General features: G+C 40.7%; 2 protein-coding genes across 4 annotated transcripts in view; one reads left to right on the plus strand and one right to left on the minus strand.

Moving 5' to 3' along the window:
• Window positions 1-7,149, plus strand: part of fads2 (fatty acid desaturase 2) — a 7,729-nt gene extending 580 nt beyond the window's left edge. Inside the window, exons 2-13 of the mRNA XM_074632738.1 lie at window positions 513-817; window positions 2,409-2,519; window positions 2,871-3,068; window positions 3,300-3,401; window positions 3,477-3,602; window positions 4,245-4,305; window positions 4,387-4,463; window positions 4,620-4,717; window positions 5,107-5,203; window positions 5,288-5,367; window positions 6,454-6,579; window positions 6,703-7,149. Coding sequence (XP_074488839.1) covers window positions 593-817; window positions 2,409-2,519; window positions 2,871-3,068; window positions 3,300-3,401; window positions 3,477-3,602; window positions 4,245-4,305; window positions 4,387-4,463; window positions 4,620-4,717; window positions 5,107-5,203; window positions 5,288-5,367; window positions 6,454-6,579; window positions 6,703-6,754 — 1,353 coding nt within the window. The 5' untranslated portion in view covers window positions 513-592 and the 3' untranslated portion in view covers window positions 6,755-7,149. The remainder of the gene's footprint in view (window positions 1-512; window positions 818-2,408; window positions 2,520-2,870; window positions 3,069-3,299; window positions 3,402-3,476; window positions 3,603-4,244; window positions 4,306-4,386; window positions 4,464-4,619; window positions 4,718-5,106; window positions 5,204-5,287; window positions 5,368-6,453; window positions 6,580-6,702) is intronic.
• Window positions 7,150-7,202: 53 nt separating this feature from the next.
• eps8l2 (EPS8 signaling adaptor L2) overlaps window positions 7,203-17,203 on the minus strand; it is a 31,278-nt gene continuing 21,277 nt past the window's right edge. For all 3 annotated transcript variants that reach the window (XM_074632735.1, XM_074632736.1, XM_074632734.1), the window contains 11 exons: window positions 16,405-16,493; window positions 16,231-16,305; window positions 14,978-15,126; window positions 14,590-14,758; window positions 14,475-14,509; window positions 14,277-14,379; window positions 13,861-13,980; window positions 12,202-12,277; window positions 11,933-12,104; window positions 9,880-10,012; window positions 7,203-8,112 (listed from right to left, as the gene is read on the minus strand). In XM_074632735.1, the coding sequence (XP_074488836.1) occupies window positions 8,035-8,112; window positions 9,880-10,012; window positions 11,933-12,104; window positions 12,202-12,277; window positions 13,861-13,980; window positions 14,277-14,379; window positions 14,475-14,509; window positions 14,590-14,758; window positions 14,978-15,126; window positions 16,231-16,305; window positions 16,405-16,493 (1,199 nt within the window). In that variant the 3' untranslated portion in view covers window positions 7,203-8,034. The remainder of the gene's footprint in view (window positions 8,113-9,879; window positions 10,013-11,932; window positions 12,105-12,201; window positions 12,278-13,860; window positions 13,981-14,276; window positions 14,380-14,474; window positions 14,510-14,589; window positions 14,759-14,977; window positions 15,127-16,230; window positions 16,306-16,404; window positions 16,494-17,203) is intronic.

A 17,203-nucleotide genomic window follows, 5' to 3' on the forward strand; every position in this document is an offset into this window, starting at 1 on the left:
CAGCAGCAGCAGCCTCCTGCATGTGTTGTTGGATTTCATCATGAATTATGAGTGAAGATGTTGCTCTCTGCTCTTTGTCTGACTTCACTTGTGTTTCACAAACAGTTCGGGTGGTTAAAGTAAAGAGAGAGCAACAGGTTAAAACCCTTCTTCCTCTCTCAATGCCGCTCCCTCTCTCTCTGCACAATCCTGTGTGACTATTACCTCTGTTTACATTACATCTATTTTTATATTTTATACTTCTAGTTTAACACTTCTGTTTAAATTTATTTATTACATCTACTTTACCTGTTTTATATTGCTTTATAACTGTGTGTGTTTTACCTGTTATATGTTTTATCTGCCTCGTTTAGTCTTGTCAAGTATTTGTTTTAAAGCACTGACCAGAAGTGGCAACTGTGAATCTCGTTGTATTTAATACAATGACAATAAAGCTTTCTATTCTATTCTATTCTATTCTATTCTATACACACTGTTATAAACACACCTCTTTTTCTTTTTTTTACATCCAGGTGTCAAAGTTTTTTGTGGCTGACTGGCCCTTCAGTGTGCAGGTGGACCCAGGCCAGAGGCAGCACTAGTGGTGAGGAGGATGGGAGGTGGAGGCCAGCTGACGGAGCCAGGAGAGCAGGTCGTTGGGCGAGCTGCTGGTGGAGGTGGAGGTGGTGTCTACACCTGGGAGGAGGTGCAGAGCCACTGCAACAGGAATGACCAGTGGATGGTGATCGATCGAAAGGTTTACAACATCACACAGTGGGCCAAGAGGCACCCAGGAGGGATCCGGGTCATCAGCCACTATGCTGGAGAGGACGCCACGGTACTGTGCTCCTGAGAATATGAGCTTTTAGTGTTGTGGTGTTCTTTATGTCAGTGGTGGAAGTACATTTACAAACACTGTACTCCATTAAACCAGTTTGTTTGGCTTGTGACTCATCATCATAAATAGCAGTGTTTAGTTGGGGATTGCAAAAAACGTACCGGTTATTTGCATGATTAGACACATCGTTCAAGAGCATGTGTGTGTGTGGGTTGGTTGCCATTGAAACTCCACACTCAATTATCAATCACCTGCACCCGAATGCACCTGTGCGAACACCTCCAACCAATTAGATCACTCAGAAATCAGTGTTTGAACACTATAATTATGATTCAGGTTTGATCTTCGGTGGGCACAACAATGGAGGCCAGTTTTAGAGAGAGTTAGAGTATTGAGAAACAAATGTGTTTGTTTCCTCATTGCGTTTGTGTTCATAGTCTATAATTACAGCTACAAAATGAAAATGCCAAAGACTCCAGATAAGAGTCATTTATTTAGTGTTTGTTTGTAAAGTGGTGATAAAACAAAACCGTTTTAGAAGATTTCATACAGCTTTGAAGTGTTTGCTTTTGCAAGAGATGTAAGATTGTGCATATGTCTTTGGTATTTTGGACAAAGAGGGCCCTAGTTGCAGAAATTATGTTTTAGTAATAGCAAAAGAAAACAACGAAATAACTGTTAGAGCCCCTAAGAGGTCAAATTATCTAATACTTCACAAAAAATGTTAGAGAAATGTTTGAAAAAAAAAATACGAATCTGTGTAACCAAGCCCCCTGGAAGAGCGCCAGGCTTTGAAGCAAATTTTCGTAGTGGCCAAACGGCGGTACTACAACTTCTGTGTCCGTCACGTGATGCCATTTGGCCCAGAAATACTTTTTCCCATCGACTTACATTGGGAAAGAGACGTCTGTAACTCAGCGGATAATTTTTTTTAGTTAAATCAACTCCCCAGTATGAACACTTGAATAGCCCTTATTAAAATCATTAGGTCCTAAAAGTTGTAAAATGCACTAATTGCCGAATCCAGAGTTATTTCCCTTCTTCCGTTCATGTGAATGAGACCCAGACCGAGGCTGGACCGCGGGCTGGGAGGCGGAGTTAAAGGAGACGCTACTGCGCCTGCTCTAATGGCCCAATGGATGCGTAAGATCGACGGATGATCCGGGGACTTTATCACTCGACAGTGGAGCCATTTTGGCTTCATGCGCCACTGAGCGACTCTCAGTGTCCCATCAATCATCTTACGACCCCTAAGATTTATTATGTGTCCCTTTGGAGGGGGCCTGATCCCGAGGTTGGGAACCACTGTTAATAAAGTAGTTAAAACTATCTCCACCTCGACCAGCTACAACAGTAAAATGCTGCTTACACATTGATGCATCAGCATTAACAATCTAAACATGCCATATATAATCATATATCATATTTCTGCAGAACCAGGACTTGTGCTTTTGATACTTAAGTACATTTTGTTGATAATACTTTTGTACTTTGTACTCTACTACTATCTTTCTTCCACCAATGCTGAATGTACATGACTTTTTTTTAATTTAATGCGTCACTGACAATATTTCTCATGTCTGTTTTCCAGGAGGCATTCACTGCTTTTCATCCCGACTTAAAGTTTGTGCAGAAGTTCCTGAAGCCGCTGCTGATCGGAGAGCTGGCAGCGACGGAGCCCAGCCAGGACCGAAACAAAAACGTGAGATCCGTCTCAGATTCTTCATATAAATAAACACCTCATTATTCATGTGTCAGTGGGACAACAAGGACAGGATGGATAGCATGTAGAGAAACACCTGAGGAAACGGAATAGGTCAGACCATTCACACATCTGTTCTGTTATTCATGAGTCTCACAGTGTTCAGGCACATCTGAGATTCTGGACACTTGTGTCTCATCAGCTGTTAAATAACTCAAACTGCCTTAATGCCTCGTTTTTCTCTTTTTATCTCCGTACTAAAACCCTGAAGCTGAACGTCCTCAAATGCTATCAGAGCATACATTTTTCGTAAACCTCCCCAAATTGGAAAATCTTCTTCTCTGCTCTCAGGCGACAATCATACAGGATTTCCACACTTTACGTGCGAAGGTGGAGAGGGAGGGTCTGTTTCGAGCTCAGCCTTTATTCTTCTGCCTCCACATGGGTCACATCCTGCTGCTGGAGGCCCTCGCCTGGCTCATCATCTGGGTCTGGGGAACGAGCTGGACTCTGACGTTTCTGTGCTCCGTCATGCTGGCAACCGCTCAGGTGACTCCAACACCATCATCTCTCATATTGTTGTTGTTGACGAAATATAGACTTTTTCAAACTTGACAACATAAACATTCAAAATGGGCCCCTTTGTATTTCCTGTTGAAGTGTTTGTTAATGCAGTAGCTGACAGGAAGTAAACTTGGACCAAAGCTGTTGTTGCCCTAGCAACAGAATGGTAATGAAAAGGTCTATAAGTCAATGCTCGCTTCTCTTCTTCTTCTGTAGTTGCAGGCTGGATGGCTGCAGCACGACTTTGGCCACCTGTCTGTCTTCGAGAAGTCTAGCTGGAATCACTTGTTGCACAAGTTTGCCATCGGTCATTTGAAGGTAATTGTTGTTCTCAACCTTATAATAATTTTCTAAAGATTTTACACGGATAATATTAATTGATTGCTTTCTCAGGGAGCGTCTGCCAACTGGTGGAATCACCGGCATTTCCAGCATCACGCTAAACCCAACATCTTCAGTAAGGACCCTGATGTCAACATGCTGCACGTCTTCGTAGTTGGAGCCACTCAACCAGTGGAGGCGAGTAACTGATATGTCTGATTTCTTAAAGGTACAGTGTGTAGGATTTGGTAGCATCTAGTGATGTGGTTGTAGATTGCAACTGAGTACCGCTCCGCTCACTCCTCCCTTTCCAAGACTGCGGTAACGAGAGCTACTGAGTGCAAAACCGCGGTTACGCCGTTCGCCTCGCTCAGAGGCCATCCTTACCATAATAACACTACTTTAGGAGCAACGGAAGTCAGACAGCGGCTGGCGGTACCACGGTTTTGCACTCTGCAGCTCACGTTACTGCAGTTTCACAAGCGTGATGGAGAACTACGGTGGCCTTCAGGTAACATAATAACATGAAAGGCTCTCTCGAGCCAGTGTTTGGTTTGTCCGTTCTGGGCTGCTGTAGAAACATGGTGGACTCTGTGAAGAGGACCCGCTCCCTATGTAGATATGAGGGGCTCATTCTATGCTAACAAAATGCAACGATTATTAGTTTCAGGTGATTATACTGTACACTAATGAAAGCATACTTATGAATATTATATTCCATTTATGGTAATAGTTTCACAAAAATGTTACACATTGCTCCTTTAAAACAGCCCTTAAACATCTCGTGTTTAATTTTTTCACCAGCTGCTCATTCTAACTCTGTGTTCCTCTCTGTTACAGTACGGCATAAAAAAGATCAAATACATGCCCTATCACCACCAACACCAGTACTTCTTTCTTGGTATGTTTCTTGGAGTAATTTAAAAAGAGTGAAATTTTTTAAAACTTCAGAGGAATAAATGTTGTCTTTTTTCTCTTTTAGTTGGACCGCCGCTTCTCATTCCAGTTTACTTCCACATTCAGATAATACGCACCATGATCTCCCGCCACGACTGGGTGGTAAGATGCCGTCTTCTGTAGAGTGCAGATTATATATGTAGATTTTACTGTTTGATATCAGGTCAGGTTATATGTAGGCTAAGTAAAGATAAGAGATGAGTTTCAGGGAGTCGTGATTCTTGATAACGTTCATATTAACCTTCCTTTCTCGTGAAGGACCTGGCCTGGTGTCTGTCTTACTACCTTCGCTACCTGTGCTGCTCTATACCCATGTATGGCCTGTTTGGCTCAGTGGTGCTCATCAGCTTCGTCAGGTAACCACCACAACCCCAACACACACTTACCATAATGGTTTACTGCCATCAAACCACACACACACCTCCTGTTTGAAACACAAAGATTCACATTTATTGTCATTAAAACTTATAGTGAAGAGCTGAATAATAAAAGTTATGCTGGAGGAGGATAAACACCCGTTAATTTGGCAACCCAAAAATTGCTCTTTTGAATGTTGTATTGCTGATCTATAAATCATTAATTATAATTACTTTCTTACTTAATAACAACTTAAATATACCCATTAGTTTCAATTCACAAACCCTTAATTAAGAATTAGAAAGTGACACCAGGTTTTCTACACCATCTTGATCATACAGTGCGACACGTTATTCAGTCACTGGTGTGGTGTTTTTATGAATGGCAGGTTTCTGGAGAGTCACTGTTTTGTGTGGGTGACTCAGATGAATCATCTGCCGATGGACATCGACCACGATAAGCACCAGGACTGGCTGTCCATGCAGGTACCTGGTGAATTAGCAAACAGTCAGCTGTATACAGGTGCTGCTGATGTATTTACTCACCTTCTGTCTCGTCCTCTACTTTAGCTACAAGCCACCTGTAATATCAAGCAGTCCCCCTTCAACGACTGGTTCAGCGGACACCTCAACTTTCAAATCGAACACCAGTAAGTCAATGGTTGAGTCTAAGGAGAACATTTTTTCATCAGTTCAAAAGCTCCTGAAATGAAATGATTAATAATAATTCTATAGATACAAAAAGCATTAAAGGTTCATCAGACATCTCTGAAAGCTCCTGCAGCATACAGTCATCATCATCGAGTCTAGTAAAGAATATTCCACTGGAGATCTCAAAGTTTTCAAAGAAATGACCGTCTACATTTTGGATAACTGCGTATAAATTTATTTGAATATTTTACTCAGCATAAACATCATCGAGTTGATGTAAAATATACTGAATATGAGAGAGTGAAAGAAGATGTTAGTAATTATTCATTACGAGTCCGAAACTCAAAATCTCATCAATCTAATCTGCTCCATCAGGACAAATACGGAAAATGTGAAAAAAAATCAAATTTTTAGAGAAAATAGTGTGTTCATGTTGGACACCATCACTCATATTAAGAAGCTGATAAAAATGAAAATTGTTTTTCAGAGCCTTTAAAGGAAAAACAAAATAGGGTTTCATTTCTGGACCTTGAGTGCATTTGATAACTACAAAACACAACATGATCTTTTTAAATAAATTAAATCAACATCTCATGCTTGTGGAACTGAGAAAGGATGAAAATGTTCCATAATTTGTAAAAAAAGAAAATTTTATGAACATTAGGACTGCTGTGATTTCCTGTGAATTTCCTGTAAACGAGAGTTAATGACTGAATTGTCATTTCTGGGTGAACTGTAGGTTTAATGTCCAACCAGCAGTATATTGGTTTAGTTTGCACTTGTAAAAAAACATTTTGAAGTTCACATTTGCTGTATTTTTTATTTCTTTGTAATACAGAAGAGTAACGGCACAAATATTTTTGTCACGTGCTTTCCTCAGTGTGCATTATCAATTACAAAAGAATAAATAGTAAATGTGAACTTCAAACGACTACTTTGTACTGAGTGTGACCTGGTTCACCTCTTGTCAAACATTGTGAATCAAGCCGTCCTTCACTAGACTGAACAGTATTTCTTAGATTTACTTTAATTTGAAACACATTTGTTGAGACATGTTTAATGTTTTCTGTTTTTTTTCTCTGCAGTTTGTTTCCCACGATGCCCCGTCACAACTACCACCTGGTGGCGCCGCTGGTCCGTGCACTGTGTGAGAAACACGGGATTCCCTACCAGGTGAAAACAATGTGGCAAGGCATTGCTGACGTTTTCAGGTAAATCCAGTAATAACAGTAGCATATCATCTCCTGGCAGGATGAGACACGTTGTGACACAGTTTTCAGTCTGACAAAACAAAGGTATGAACTGAAAGTGCACGTTCTCGTTTTCTTCCTCAGGTCACTGAAACACTCAGGCGACCTCTGGCTCGACGCGTATCTCCATAAATGACAACTTGTACTCTCTACACTAGACGGAGTGATGTTTTCCTCCTCTTCTGCATCATACATTGATTGTATCTGTTTGGTTTTATAATCCAGTTGAAGGTGTGGGAATGATCTTTTCTTAGTGTCGGTGTTATAGTTCAGTTTTTTCAGATTTTTAGTGCTCACAGGATTTCTCTGAATTGCCTTACAGTGAAAAAAGTAGTACTGTGTTATAGATACAATTGTGATACTGATTGTGAGGTATTTAAAGTGATGTTTTTTCATTATCTATCTTGTGATACAGTTTGAACAATAATTGAGGATTAGTTAAAGTTATTGTACTTAATTTAACTTCCTACTTTACTTGCAATTCTTTGTTCTGATCTTACAGTATCAAATAAAGGATCTGTATTGACTGTTTCTAGACCTTTTATTAATCCAGCGACAAACACAAGAATTATGGACAAAAAAGATGTGATATCAAATATTTACCAAGTTTATTTTTTGATTATATTCTTTTTAAACAGTGCGTCCCATAATATTTACAACACCCAATGTTTTGCCTAAATCATCATTTAATTATTCATATCAGAACAACATATTCTCTCATATATTCCTTATTATTCCTGTGTGTTTGTGCAGTTTACACTGCAAAATATCATGCTGCATAAAAACACATTAATGACAGCATCTCACTGTTATTGACAATAATATCATGCAGGATTATTGACAGTTTCTCTTGCCAGAACATCATTATTTATATTATTTATATTAATACCTACTGATGATCTGCAGTTACCAAGCAGGATGAGACTACTTCTGACATACATACTGTAGAGCGTTTAATAATTATTATACCTGTAAACAGTAATATGAAAATAATTGGCTATATATCAGAACATGTGTCAAACATTCTGGCACAGATTTAGATATGTGATAGCTAAGATCTACTTATTGAAGTCATTCAGTAAACAGCTGCAATATCGACAAAGTGCACAAACATTGACCGCACTGCTCGTACAAATATGTGCTGTACGTTACATGCATGTTGTGCTTACACATGCTACCAAACACACACACACACACACACACACACACACACACACACACTCAAAACTGTACATAGATTCATATGACGACAAAATTGAATGGAAATGGAAACAAAAGCAACATAATTAGATAAGAAAAACACTGGAGTACATACACATTGGGTGATACAAAATAAATATACAATTAAAAATGTATACAACATGTAGAGTGATTGAAGAAGCTGCAGCAGTCGGAGAGTGAAAACATCTGGATGGTTCAGTCTTTGCTGCTAGAGTTGATCCTCTCCTTCTGCCGGTTCATGATCTCCTGCAGCTCTGTGTCTCCGCTGGTCTTCTGTGGAGGAAACACATTTTAACTTTTAAAATGTTTCTTTTCTCTTTAAACTAACTGTTCAATAATTCCCCTATTACAAAGACAGACAACAGATTTAAGAGCAACAGAGGACACCAACTCTTAAATCCCACAATAAATGCACTGTTTAGCCATACATTTGCAATAGCAATGGCAACAGACTTTTCTTTCGCAGAGCATGTTTAATCACACAGTCAATGATCCTGTCAGCTGTCAAAAGAACATCGTACTGCAATGTACTCCAAAAACTGTGTATGTTTTGCATTAATGCTATAATCAGCTCTAGTCTGTAGTCTCTACATGGATAATGTGGATGGAAAGGTGAGGAGAAAACCAGGAAGTAGAGAACGAATGAGGACCATCATACGGAGCCTGGGAGTGGCCATTGAGATAAACAAATGTATATCGAGGCCACGATTTACTAATTTGTGCAATAAGAGTTATAATTTCTTACCTCAGTTTAATTAAATTGTTCCCACTTTTTGATTTATTTGTGCCACAAGATACAAATTAGTGCGCACAATTTATAATTGATGGCCTAAATTCAGTTGTTCCCACGTTTTGATAATTAAATAATTAAATAATTTTGGCAGTGGACAAGGCCAAGTCATTCACTCCAGCCGTCACCCACTGAAGGCACGTGTCCTGGATAGAGACTCTTTACTTTAGCTTGAGAATGAGTTATCAAGACATGTCGTTGCTTTACAATTGATTATTGTTAGTAAAAGGCAATTTACGTAGATACTGAGAGCTTGTGGATTATATAGCCACCAATAAGCTGACTTGGAGGATGCTATCGACTCCATAGTTGGTCGTGGAATGATTTAATTATATCTGGTGCTCACAAATTAATAAATTGTGGCCTCCATTTATTTATTTTTTTCTCTCTATGACCACTCCCGAGCTCCATAGCATCATCTTCAATACAAAAAAATATTTTATAAATATGGGACAGAGTCTGAACTCTTTATCCAGGCCAAGACTTTTAATAATCTCTGACTGAAAGATCCCAAATATTTGTCTTTGTGGCACCTTTTTTTGACTCCTTTATATTTCTCTAAACCACTCTGCTTTGACTGAGTCAGGCCACATAGACAAAGTTCATTTACATTTTATTAATAATATCACAGGTAATTAATTATTTTACAGTTTAACATCTGAGTTTAAGTTATTAGTCTCATTGTAGGTAGGTGTGTCACAAAGTTTATATTAAGACTTAAGGAGATTCATCTACTGTATATTGTAATTTGGCACTTTGGTGTAATTGCATTTTCTGTATTTATTTGTTCTGCATAACTGCTTGTTATTATCAATGTGGGGAGTTGTCTAATAATCCTGCCTAGTTCAAGTTCAAGTTCATGTCATATACATTAAAAAGTACAGCTGTACATTCAAATGCAATGAAATGCATCTGCTCTGGTTCTCTCCTCCCGTAAAACTATATATAATAAGAATAAATAGCAACAACATTAAGAAGAAATTCTACAATAATTAATGAATCACAGTGTTATTTAAAGTACTTGCTGTTCAGTAGTCTAACTGCCAGCTTTTATATGAGTGTATTGACTTGTCTTAACATGCCCAGATAAAGACTGAAAGCTGAGACAGGTGGATATTATTCATATCTATTAAACACTATTGACATGTTTTGCAAACGTGTTGAGCAGGTGTTCATTTGTGGGTTTTTCAACTTTTTTTTTGGTCTAAACGTGTATGAAACAGCTTTGTCTTAACAGGTGCATGACTGACCTCCAGCTGTCCTTTCTGCAAGGTGATCTGACAATAGACACGGCCGCCTTCCTCTCCGCACACCGCCTTCAGCTCTTCTTTGTTGAGGGAAAACAGCTGAGCTCCAGTCAGGATCCCCAAACATTCAACAGTCCTGCACACAGTCAATGCATTTACTTATTAGTATTATATATGTACTGTATTTCTCCACCAGTGTTCAGATGATACGACTGCAAACGCTTCTGTTCAATGAATTATCCTGTGATAAACTTTGTATTAATGTAAAATGTTAAATAATTAAACTGATAATTTGCACATACTACACATTGTTTGTTATATATAAAGGCTTTTTAATCATCTGATTACTTATTTATCTCTGTGTGACGACCCCTCCTCCCTGGCGCTAGCGCTCCTTTTGCTTGTTGCTGCTGCTGCCCCTCTTTCTGTCTTGCAGGAGGGAGGGTCGTTAGTGGGATGAGCCACACCTGGGTCAGGTGTGCTCTCCCCTTCAAATAGCTGCCTCAGTCTAGAGTCTCTCTGCCACCTTGTGTCTGTCTCCCACTTTGTCGCAGCCTTTGAGCCAGGCTGTCACATCTGTAAAGATTATCTTTTTGTGTCCTAATCATCTTTCGTACTTTTATCCCGGATGCAACAATTCCCAGCTGCAAAACAAATGTATCCACAAGCACAAGTGTGTGTGAGGACGTCCTGCTGTTCGAGACTGTTAACCCCTGATGTGACGGTAGAGCCTCATTCAACTCAAAACGTTTTAATTTAGAGGATCGCAGCGGGACCAGAGAGGCTGAGTGGACTGGTTATACTGGGACGGAGACGCCAAGTGGACTGGCTATACCGGGACAGAGAGGCCTAGTGGACTGCTTGTATCATGCTTTGAGGACGAACGAGTGGACAGGTTGAACCAGGAGCAGATTGTGGAGGACTTCATAGGCTCAAGAAGACTTGCAGGGTGCCGTTCAGTAAGGTGAGTACAACAACACACTGCTGAACTCTGCAGATGATTACGTCAACAACCACTTCTTACAGCAACAACTTTGCCTATCAACGTAGTTGTGTGTGCGCTCTAAGTGGTGTATGAAAACTGTGCAGTCTCTCCTTTGCTGTAATGTATGACGGAGTATTAGGACCGCATTTAGGAAAAATAAAAAAATCTGAGATTTCGGGAAAAAAGTCATAATATTACGAGAATTAAGTCATAGTTTTACCAGAGAAAAGTCGTAATATTATGAGAATATAGTCATAATATTATGAAGTAGTAATTTTACGTGTTATTTTAGAGGGGAAATAGAGCAGCTCCCTTCCACCGGGAAACGACATTAGGTGTAGCTGTATTGTCGTCCGGGTGGAAACAGTAGAGCTTATACATGCTCTACAGTGTCAGAAACAGGTTGAGATAACGAAAAGGGAAAAAAGGAGTGAAATTCTGGAGAAAAACGGGAGAGGTGTGATTGCGGAAGTCTCCCGGGAAAATCGGGAGGGTTGACAAGTAGTGTATGTCTGTTCTACTGTTGATTCTGACATGAGTTTCAGGCGCCGTTGTGTCCGCAGCTCATTTTTGTTTAATTATGAGTTTTGTCTCTTTTCTGGTTCTTGTGAGGCTACACAGAGGAAGGCAGTTGTATATTTATAATTGATAATCAGTTGTATGCACAGACTGCAGAGTGCCTGTCTGTTAGTTTGGGCATAAGGAGTCTTGTTGCTGATGTTGTTCCACCTGTGTACAAGTTTAATGCAATCTATTATGTAGCCTAGGCTTTAATTTAACAGTAGTATATCATATATCATCACCTCCACCCCCTTTTAAAATAATTACGCAGTAACGTTTACTCAGAGTACTATTTAAACTGACCTACTTTTTACCTTTGAGTACCTTTTTTACTTTAAAATGTCTTTAAAGTAACAGTACTTTTACTTGAGTACAATATTCTAGTACTCTTTCCAGGTCTGGTTGATGGTGAGGAAATATACAATGCCGCTTTTAATACTTCCTGATATTCCAGTTAGAACTTGAAGGTATTTTGATTTGCTGGATTGATGAGTGTCGTGGGTGACTTACGGTTTGGAGAAACCTTTTGCGCTGAGCCATGCGGCCACCTGCTCTGGGTTTGAGTCAAAGTTGAGCGGTACTTGGCTGGCGGTTGATCGCTCCACACGGAACTTCCTGGCGGGCGGCTGGCTCTTGTTAGCAGTGATCTTCATCAATAACTCATTGTTGACCTCATCCATCACTGCAGCACAGAAACAGGACGGCAGCAGACTTGAGAAACTATCACATATCTGTAATTCCAAGATCTGATTTTGTTTACTTTTTTTGTGTTCACTCACTTTTGTCTTTGGGCGTACCCTTGTTGAAGCTGTCTCCGTGGCTCAGAGAACCTGGAGGTGACGTCCTGTAGCCCTGCTGCACACACACAGACACAAACACAAACACAGTTCATGAGAAAGCAGCTGTTATCCCCAAAACAGGTTCGTCTTTCATCTCACCGGTGGTTGATGCATTTTTGCCCGGGAGCCAGAAGAGAAAGTATGTGTGTGAACATATTTGATGCCAAGTACAGTGGCTGCATGCAGTATCTGCTGCAGGGCGTTGGTGAACCTGCATGCAGAGTGACTGCGAGCAGTGTAGGAATGTAGACTTTTGGTGAGGGTGGGAACGTGTTGCTGCACCGATGCTGCACTGATCTAGGACCCGTGTTCAGATGATATGACTGCGAACGCTCCTTTTACATCATCTGTGATGTTCAATGAATTATCTTGTGATAAACTTTGTAGTAATGTAAACTGTTAAATAATTAAACTGATACATACTACACATTGTTATATATCTAGGCTTTTTATTCATCTGATTACGTATCTATCACTTATGTAATGTCTCTTTATCTGTTTGTGTCCTAATCATCTTTTGTACTTTTATCCCGGATGCAGCAATTCCCGGCAGGAAAACAAATTTTATCCACAAGCAGTGATAAAGAAACTTTGACCCCTCTCATAAAGTTATACTTTAATTAGTGTTAACCATGACCGAGAATTGACTGTGACACAGATAAGGATCATGACCGTAAATGAGAGGGAAACGACACACACATATCAGGTACAAAAGCCGGAAAAAGTCTATTCAAAGCACAACATGTCCTGTGGCTGCATTGCATTCTGGTCTACTGAGTCTACTTAAGCAGACAAACTGGTATCTTAATACTGGAGCAAAACTAAAGAGTCTAAAAGGTTTTCTGTGTAGTTGCTGGAAACATTGCCTGTGGGAATGATAAAGATAAATGCAAAAGTGCAGAGCTATTAGCTAACCAGTGGGGCATGCTCACATGCACTGAAGGCCCTGACACACCAAACCGACGGTCAGCCGTCAGCTGATTTCGGGCCGTCGATGAGCGTCTGTCACCCTAGTTTTTGCCGTGTGTCCCGCACCATTCTGCCCGTGTCGGAGGCTTTTTGGCCAATTCAGCATGTTGGCTCTGATTGGCTGTTCAGCTTAAACGAATCAGTGCATGAGAAGAGAAACAGAAGTGAGGAAGGCAAGCCAACGAGTAAAGTCAAGAGGGCACACAGAAGGCTCTTCTCATTTTTCATCTTCATCTCACCCGTTCATCCCAATTTTCACAACGACATGGCCATCTGGAATGAAGCTAAGTGGGGAGTGAGAGTGGTGTGAAAATGGTCGGTAAACGCCGCTTTGTTTCATGTAGATATCATAACATTGGCTTGTATATCCGCCGTCCTCGGTCTTCAGGTTTCCCTTCTTGAATGACAAATACAGACTACCGCTACCTGTTGGTATGGAGAGTTATTTCCTCTCACTCAGGCGCAGAATGTAAACGCTAACCCAGACAAAGGCGACGTGAGGCGGCGCAACAGTCGGCCTTCGTCACCACTAGTTCTCTGATGTCGGTTTGGTGTGTCTGGGCCTTTAACATACATACACTGTTTATGGGTATTCATCAAAGACTACAATGTCAGTGTACAGCAGGTCACCTGGCTGTAGACGGCTTCTGGCTCCTCGATCTTCACCACGTCCAGGATGTTAAACGGGACGTAGCCGGCCTGACCGCTGCGATTCCGTAGTTTCCACCACTGTTTGTCGTCCTCTATCACCTGCAAGACACATTTCACATTGAAAACTGTAATTAAATTCAAGTCTTGCAGCTGAAATTGTTTCAGTGCTGGAAGTGACCTTTCATGGTTTAGCACTGGGCATTAGTTCATTTTTACAATTTGTTTGCAGCAGACACAATCACATTCAGCAAAGTTGAAATGTTTTAACTTCACACAAGATCAATTTATGTTTCTAGAAGGCTAGCGAGGGGTTTGAATCCTTCCTGCCAGATGCTACAATGTACATCTGCATTTGATTTAAATTAAAAATGATGATAATAAGACGTTGTCTTTACCTCGAGGATCTCATCCTGCAGCACTGACAGCTCGTTGGCATTTCGTGCTACAAAGTGGTAGCGAATTTTGGCATATTTGCGCGTCTGCATCCCATTGTAAGACCTGTTAGGACACATGATATCCTCTCATCACAGTTTGACATGTTTTTGACATGTGTGAAAGAGACAACAAAGTGTGTGAAGGCCTTCAATACTTACCCATTTGACGAGGTTGAGGAATGAGTTCCATAATACTGAAAAAGCAGACAGATTGTTACACGACCTGTAATGGTCGGTGCATTCACAGACAGTGGCTAACAAACAAAATGCTTACGTCTTCAGCTGAGGGTCTTCTGTAATCGGGGCTGGTGGGAGACCCCAGAAGCCCCGCAGGTCCCTCTGTTTCCCATGGGGCCGTCCTGAAGAGCTCCGCCGGCGGCTCCCAGCCGTTACGAAACTTTGGGTGATAAGGAGGAGCGCACTGATCCCTGGGCCACTCCGCTCTGCAGGAGCAGGGACAGGATGGTCAAAAGGTGACCTTTAAGCCATAGAGCCAGCCGTAATAATGCACCCATGTCTAAGTGTCTTTGGACAAGTTACTGAACCCCCGATGGTCAGGCCAACGCCTTGCATCGCAGCTCACTGCTGTCAGTGTGTGAATGAGAGGCATTCTGTAAAGCACTTTGGATAAAAGTGGTATATAAATGCATCTGTTTATGTACCTGGGTTTGGTCCATCCATCCCCCAGCAGCTCAAAGATAGTCATCTCTTTGGGGGTGAGGTGTCCCCGCAGGAAGTCGACCGTGTCTTTGGAAAGGTGAGGAGAGATTACTGAACGCACCAGTTCAGGACTCCCACAGCTCTGCAGCACCTGTGGAAGCATTCAGATGTTTACGGATCAACTACTCGTGACGAGTGCTTTCTAATAATGTGTATGAGTATCATGAAAATATGACAAGTCTTAATGCATCAGTGTTAATAATGTCCAAACAAAATTAGCCGCTCAGAAAACTTTATACTATAAAACACTGTTTGAAATTAGCATGTTTCTTAATTTCTTAATTTGAATCAGGAAATGATTAATGACGTGATTACAGAATAAGTAAACCAGATTAAACATCAAAACAATTAATCGATTATCAAAATAGTTGTCGATTAATAGTTGTAGCTCTAGGCCAATCCTCAAATAATAATAAATAATATTGATATCCAGCCCTCGTGTTCACTTGAGAAATGAAACTAAACAATATATTTTTGCTGTTTAATCTAAAGATGCTTTATTGTTTTCAGAAGATATGAAAGTAATAAATAAACAGCAATAAACAACAGAAGCATCCTGGATAGAATATTGACTGTTGAATGCATCACAAATCTCTACATCTTAATTACATTGTAAAACAATTAAAAACAGACTACACGTTCATCTAAAGCTGCTGCATGTTGAGACTGATTGCTGAGGACAGCTAGAGACCGTAGGGCCTCACTTTGAATATTACAGCTCGTGCTCCGGCTTTATCTCGACGACCTTATCAAGCAAATCCGGCGTGTCCAGAGGTTATTGCACCATATCTACTGGCAGAGCCTAATCACAGCTTTGCGTTCCTATCCAGCAGTATCGAAGGTGTGGCCCAACACTGTGGCTTGGGAAACCAGCGTTATGTAAGTGTGGCTGCACCTGAGTCAGAGCTGACAGCCACGTCGCTCCAGTCTGGTGAGAGAGTTTAGCAGAGCGGCAGTGGGTGTGGTGCCAGAAAAAATAAAAAAACAATACGAGGAATGTCTGATGGCGACAATGCAAACGCTGAACTGCTTTGATTCTGTGCATTTTAAAAAAGCTCAGAGTAGTTTTGTCTGACTGGGCCTGCGGTGCTCAGTCAGCTTTGAGGGTATCCAATGACATGGAGAACTTATTTAGAGTGGATGCAGAAAAATCACCGTGTGTTTCGGATGATTGCATCAGATTTATAGCTCTTACCAGCTCCAGAGGTCCGAAGAGGAAATGAACCAGCTCAGACGCACTTGGATTCTGTATGTGTTTCTTCAGTTTGGCCTGCAGGTGGAGTCAGGATAGATACACACAGTTAGAAGGTGATGAGGAGAGGACGACTGATGATGAACAAGGAGAGGGTTAGGAGCTGTGATATCTCACCAAGAGGTTGAGGGCCAGCTTCAGTTTCTGCAGGCTATCAATGAACTCTGCTTCAGTGGGGGGTTTGGCTCGCAGGGTGAGCATGCCCTCTACAAACAACCAGAGCAACAATGACCACACACAGACTCCAGAGTTACCAGACCTCCGTACACGCATACTACACACAGAACACAAGGTTCACTTTCTGGCCACGGCTCAAAGAAATGTTATTTTTTTTTCAGTGAAATGGTTAGTTAATAAACAGCTCTGCAGATAAAAAAAAAAGTTCACCTTGACCAGAGAGTAGAAGCCCATGAAAGAATGTGCTAGGTCAGGGTTTCTCAACTTGTGGCCCAAAAATTCCCAAAATTCTCACGACCCCAGAGACCAGAGTCATACACTGTGAATCTGAAATATGCTGCATATTTCAGTAATACTATAGTATAGTACACAAAATAAGTATGTAGTTACTACATACTTATTTTGTGTACTATCGTTCAACATACTTTTGTGTGAATAAACAGTATAATGTATATTTTCGGACGCACTGAGCAGTAATTTACGTCGTCACTTCCTGAGAGCCTCCTTGCCGGTTGGAGACGCGTAACCATGGTAACCTGTGCCAACCTTATGAGACCAAAATGACTATTCGTGAGAATCAAAGTCTAAACTAATTTAAAACATATATTACGCCTAGCAAAGTGAAATCTTATACTTTCACTCTAAAGGTCTTTGATTGATAACATTTTTATGCAGATGAATATTTTTAAAAAAATATATAATTAGTGCTGTCAATCGATTAAAATATTTAATCGCGATT

Source organism: Sebastes fasciatus, chromosome 4 (genome assembly GCF_043250625.1).
Source record: "Sebastes fasciatus isolate fSebFas1 chromosome 4, fSebFas1.pri, whole genome shotgun sequence".
In the NCBI taxonomy this organism is placed as follows: domain Eukaryota; kingdom Metazoa; phylum Chordata; class Actinopteri; order Perciformes; family Sebastidae; genus Sebastes; species Sebastes fasciatus.